Source organism: Orcinus orca, chromosome 9, assembly GCF_937001465.1.
Source record: "Orcinus orca chromosome 9, mOrcOrc1.1, whole genome shotgun sequence".
NCBI classification, from domain to species: Eukaryota; Metazoa; Chordata; class Mammalia; order Artiodactyla; family Delphinidae; genus Orcinus; species Orcinus orca.
In genome coordinates this window covers 51,645,571-51,651,570 of record NC_064567.1, presented here as the reverse complement: position 1 = coordinate 51,651,570, position 6,000 = coordinate 51,645,571, and the positions used below count along the sequence as shown (strand labels likewise).

The 6,000-nt window shown below is 33.3% G+C and overlaps 1 protein-coding gene across 1 annotated transcript in view; it reads left to right on the top strand.

Annotated features, from left to right (window-relative positions):
* The first annotated feature begins 3,750 nt into the window (after positions 1 to 3,750).
* The window catches only part of STK31 (serine/threonine kinase 31), a 61,809-nt gene continuing 59,559 nt past the window's right edge, over positions 3,751 to 6,000 (top strand). Inside the window, exons 1-2 of the mRNA XM_033420551.2 lie at positions 3,751 to 3,867; positions 5,258 to 5,417. Coding sequence (XP_033276442.2) covers positions 3,770 to 3,867; positions 5,258 to 5,417 — 258 coding nt within the window. The 5' untranslated portion in view covers positions 3,751 to 3,769. The remainder of the gene's footprint in view (positions 3,868 to 5,257; positions 5,418 to 6,000) is intronic.

Below are 6,000 nucleotides of genomic sequence, written 5' to 3'. Positions count from 1 at the left end.
TTGACAAGGAGATTAGACTAGTCACCTGCCTTTTATTTTCTCTATGGGTGTCCTCGTCCCCTTCCATGAAGAGAGTAAATGGATTATAGGCCAACGGCGTTGCCTGTTGGAGATATAAAGCCTTTCTTTCAACCCTGGAAATTTCCTTGGTATCTCTTTCTGGCCTATCCTCTCTTCCTCCCACTCAGGGCAGCCATTCTGCTGATTTACATATAACCACAGTTTCGTTTTCCTGGTCCTATACTTCATATAAATGGAATAATCCTCTGATACGTATTCTATTATGTTTGGCTTCATTCACTTAAAGAATAATGTTTGTGAGATTTATTGAGGTTGTGTTTATCAGTAGTTTGTTCATTTTTATTGCAAAGTAGTGTTCCATTCTATGAATATACCGCAGTTTATTTACTCATTTTCTTATTCATGGGCATTTAGGTTGTTTTCAGTTTTTGGCCATTATAAATAAAGCCACTGTGACTATTCTTCTACAGGTCTTTTTGTGGATATATGGATTCACGTATTTTGGATTATATTCTTTCCTCAGCCATATCTAGTCTATTGATAAGCCCATCAAAAGCATTTTTCATTTTTGTCTACAGTGTTTTTGATTTCTGGCATATTCTGTTTGTTTGTTTCTTAGAATTTCCATCTCTCTGCTTACGTTGCCTGTATGTTCTTGCATGCTGTCTACTTCATCTGTTAGAGCCCTTAGCATATTTGTCCTACCATGTTTGAAGTTCCTGTCTGATAATCCCAATATTCCTGCCGGATCTGAATTTGATGCTGATGTTTGCTTTGTCTCTTCCAACTGTGTTTTTGTCTTTTAACATGTCTTAGAAGTTTTTTTTTTTTGATAGCCAGGCATGATGTGTTTGGTGAAAGGAACTTCTATAAATAGGAATTTAGTAAATGTGATGATTAGTTGTGGGGGAAGGAGAAGCGTTTTATAGTCTGAAAAGACTAAGAAGGTCTTTTAGTGAGCCTGTGCCTCCGGACTGTGAATTTCGCACTTGCAACTAGTTTTCTCCCCCACTCCCTTTAGAAAGGAGGATGGCTAGAGTGGGCTGGATTTGGGTATTTCCCTTCCCCCAGGTTAATTAGGCTTGGATAAAATCCTAGCAGGTAGGCTCTGTTTAAATGGTTTCCACTGAGGGCAGATCTTGTTAAGTACAGAATATTCTAACATATTTCAAAATGGTTCCTTTTCCCCTCCTCCTGCTGGAAGCTTGAGGGGATTTACTGTGAGAACCTGCGGGAGATCGAGGAGGTAAAACTCACAAAAATGTGGGGGCATCCTGATGATGGGGTCCCCCTGGTGTTCTTAACTTTCAGTTGTTCATACTGAGCCTCTAGCAATATGTCAGTTACAGTTGCAGCTTCCCTACTCCAGACTTCTTCCCTGGGCGGTGGGGATTGCTGCTCCAGAAAGTTTTGAGTTTCCTTTATTAGCCTGTCTTGTCTTTCCAGTTGTGCCTTGTGACCTTACCTCTGTGACAAATCTAAGAAAAATTGTTGATTTTTCAGTTGCTCAACTTTTTACTTGTTAGGATGGACTGGTGACTTTTCTTCTTACATGCTGGACTGGAAACTGGAAGTTCTTAACATTTTTCAAGAACTAATTTTTGCTTCTGTTGATTTTTTTTTTCTTTATTGTTTGTCTCTATTCTACTTTATTAATTTCTTTACTTATTGTTATTATTTCCTTCCTTCAGTTTGTTCTTCTAGCTTCTTTAGATGGAAATTTGTATCATTGTTTTATTTTTTATCATATAATTGTTTTTAATCTTTTGTTCTTTTATAATGTTTAAAGATTTCCCTTTAAGCATCACTTTACTTGTAGTCCACAAATTTTGATATTTTTTTTTATTATTTAATCAAACATTTAAAAACTTCCCATTATTTATTTTTTTTTTAATCATGAGCTATTTAGAAGTGTGTTGCCTAATTTCCACAGATTTGGAGATTTCCCTCCAGTATATTTTTGTTACTGATATTTTATTTTCTTAGCATCAGAGAGCATACTCAGTATGGTTTCAGTCCTTTCACATTTATTGATATTTGTTTTATTATCCAGCATATTGTTTGTCCTTAGAAATGTTCCATATGCTTTTAAAAATTATGTGTATTCTACAGTTGTGTGGTGGAGTGTTTCATAAATGTTAGGTCGAATTGGTTGATAGTATTGTTTAAGATTTTTGTATCATGACTGATTTTCTGTTTACTTGTTCCTTCAGTTACAGAGAGAGGAGTGTTAAAATATCCAGTTATTATTGTGGTTTTGTGTATTTCTTCCTTTTGTTCCGTCAGGTTTTACTTTGTGGTTTTGAAGCTTTGTTATTAGGTGCATTCACAATTAGAATTGTTGTGTCTTCTTGATGAATTAATTCATTTGTCTTTATGAAATATCCCAGTTTATTGCTGGGAGTGCTCCCTGTACTGAAGTCCACATTGCCTGATATTAATATAGCAATGTTTGCCTTGTATATAGTTTCCATCCTTTAATTTTTATCTGTCTCTTTATATCTAATAAGTGTTTCTAATAAGCAGCTTATATGGTTGAGTCTAAGCTGTTTTTGTCCAGATTGATAATCTCACATCTTTTAATTGGAGTGTTTAGCTAATTTTCATTTAATGTAATTATTAATGTGGTTGGGTTTAAGTTTGGCATCTTTTCTATTTGTTTTATTTGTTGTTTGTCTTAAAAACAATACTAATTATTTTTCATCTGAGCTCTGGTTCTTTTTTTTTTACAGGTGGATTAACAATAAGTTTAAGACAGTTGATAAATAAACTGAGTTGACATTTCTTTTAGATTTAAATGATTCTTCAGAATTTTATAGTTCTCATCCACATGTATTTCATTAGCAATTTGTACTAAAAATTTGCTTTTATCGAGTCTTTGTAAAGCATTAAACACATTTTCAAAGATTCAGCAACTTTTCATTTTCCCACTTCTGTTTCTTAGATTTATGTAATTTTTGGAGGAATTATCATAGCAATTACAGTGGATATAAACAGATTTAAGAACAAACATAACTGCTTCTTCATGGTCATCCTCCTCAGCAAATGGGAGCAGATGGGCATGAGCATTCCCAAATGTAACTTACTATTAATCAGCATTCAGTATTGGCTCTCTTTTTATTTAACTGAAGCATTGGAGAGAATGTGAACACCAGAGAGCCTGGTGTTTAAAGATTGAGTAAAAGTTCTGTGTTTAACTGTGTAATACCTGGTTTGTAGTATAATTGGAATAAAATTGCAGGTCTTTATCCATATTACTGCTCTATGCATTATTTTGAATAATTATATTAGACATATTGTTAAGGTACCAGAATCAAGCAGTTTAATGTAGCTTGGGTCAAGGAAATGATGTTTTTGATTCTTTTAAAATGCAGAATGATATCAGACTTCATCAGAAAACAAATTGTCATTGATTATCATTTGGTTTTTAAGGGTATCTTTTATTTTTCTTTTTAAAATCTAAGTATTAAGACATATAATATGTGAAATTTTGTTTTTATTTGGTTTCTTATTAGGATGCAATATAAGAGTGTCTCTGTGTGAAGGCAGAAGACTGGAATAGTTTATCTTTTTCAGATCCTAGCTAGTAGGGAAATCAGTGTTTGTTATCCTGTCGCCTAGTATTTTTTAGCCTTTAAAATTTTAATTACGCCTAAAAATCATTTAAATAACAGTAGAAATACAGTTTCCTATTTGGGTCTAACTAAGATGTATTTGTTCTTTGCTTCAGCAAGAGAAAGCAACTACCATGGATTTGACTAAACATTTAGAAAGTACTCTTAAGACTTGTGTAGGTACCAGAATGAAAAATCTAGCAGCTAAGGTTGAAATATTGAAAGAAATTAGGTAGGTAAAAGCATATTTTTAAGAAGGATAGTTTTAAAACAAATGCTAATTAGTTGGTGCTTTGTTTTGTATGCCTGACATTTTTGCTTTGTAACTTAATCTTTGTATTTTTATTACTTTAAAGAAGGAAACTAAAAATAGTTACTCCTGAGACAAATTTTCTATTGTTTTTGTTAGTGTTCTGTTGACATTGTGTGGCATGATAGTGTCCTAAAAGTCATCTATGAGAATGAAATTAAAAAGTCAACACAACTTCTAAGTGGTAGTTTGATGAGAAACTACTATGTCCTCTTGTTTTGCTTGGGGTTATTTTCAGTCCTGTACTGAAACTAGATTTCAGTAATATAACTTAATTATACTCCATCTAAAGAAAGAAGAAAGTAGTGTTCATGGAGTTAGAAGAAAAGTGATCTTCATGGAGTCAGAAGAAATTGGTTAGCAAGTTTTGTGCAGAGTTTATTCAGCATATCTCAGACTCTATATATGAATTATATAGGTATTGTACTTTATAGAGGATTGTTTTATTATTGGTTAGGGATAATTTTTCACCCTTTTCTGCAATGTGGAAAAAATAGTTCTCAGAACAACCTAGTTCTCTTTTTGTGCTATACATACAACTTAAATCAGTAATTCATTTTCTCATGTACTTTGAAACACTAAGAAGATGTTGCCCTGAATTAATCGTGCACGTTCGTCTTTTGTCCAGTGGGAATTTATATTCTCCAGTATAAATCCATCAATCGGTATCTGGTTTATAAGTTTCTAAATAGTTTGAGTAAGTCTCTCTAGAGCTTAATCAACTTTTAATGCATAACCAAAAATTCAGGTGACTACACTTGCAAAGCTGTGAGACAGACTTTGGACCAAAACAGTTCAAAATATTTTAACCCATATTTGAGGAAATAATGTGCTGTTAGAATGGTGGCAGTCTAACTGGAAGCTAGAAAAAAGAAAATGATGGGCCTTGTTTGTTTTGCTATTTGGTCTTTCACATTGCTTTTTCTTTTTGGATATTTTAAAAAACTCTGCAAATGCTAGTCTGCTTATTAAGGTACAAGGACTATGTGCCTGTCATCTTGGTAAGCAAGATTGGCTTAAGTATAAAATTTTACAGAATTATTTATAAATCTAATTTAATATCATTTAAAATCTGCAGACTTTTGAAGTTGTCTTTTTATATAAAGCTTTCTGAAAAAGATATTTAAATTTTTTTCTCAATTATGTTTTTAATTGTATCAAAGTTATTTATGATTTTATATGATTTTAAAAAGTACCTCTTCATAGCCAGTGTTGTAAATAGTAACTTTAGACCATTAGTATTTAAGTGTAATTTTTTTTCTCACAGCACCTTAAAAATTTCTTGATCTTTTCCTTTTTGCTGTTTTAATAGATGTGTCAATATCAATGCTCATTTTGGAAATGACCTGTCAGATGCTATACAAGTGTTGGATGAAGGCTGCTTTACTCTCCCAGCTTCTCTGAATGAATTAGAGATAATTTGGGCAGAATACTGTCTGGCTCAGGGGAAGATTCAAGCTTGTCAGAATATGGTGGGTTAAGAATTTTTCTCTATGATGATTTTTATCTGTTGAACATAAGAAGATAATCACTTTCAAGAAAGCAGAAGGACTGCAGATATTGGAATGATACTTTATGTGAAATCTTTAACTTTTACATATTTTCATATTAATAATTTGATTTCTTTTGTTGCCTTGTAAGAAAGGTAGGATAGATAAGTAGTGATTGTGGAAAAAGGGTTAGTTAACCCTTTTGCAGTCCCTTTTGCATGAGAATTTACCTCTCTCTGTTCCCTTGGTAATTTGATGAAATGGTATTTCAGTCATGTTACTGGCAACATTGTTTAGGTAAAAATAAAACCCCTGATTGGTAAATTGTATCTGGACTGGGAGGAACTGTAAACTACAAATACTTGCAACTGGGCATACCCCTTGAGGGACCCTGGCAGCTATACCTATAAGAGATGGTGGCTTTTGAGGGGCATGAGGCTTGTAAGCCAGAGTGGCTCCCACAACTGCTAATGTGGATCTTGTCTTCTGGTCTGAGTGGCGTGTTTTATGCTGCATTATAGGACTCTGCCTTACTGTTAAATGCTATCTAAGCCATCCATGTGTG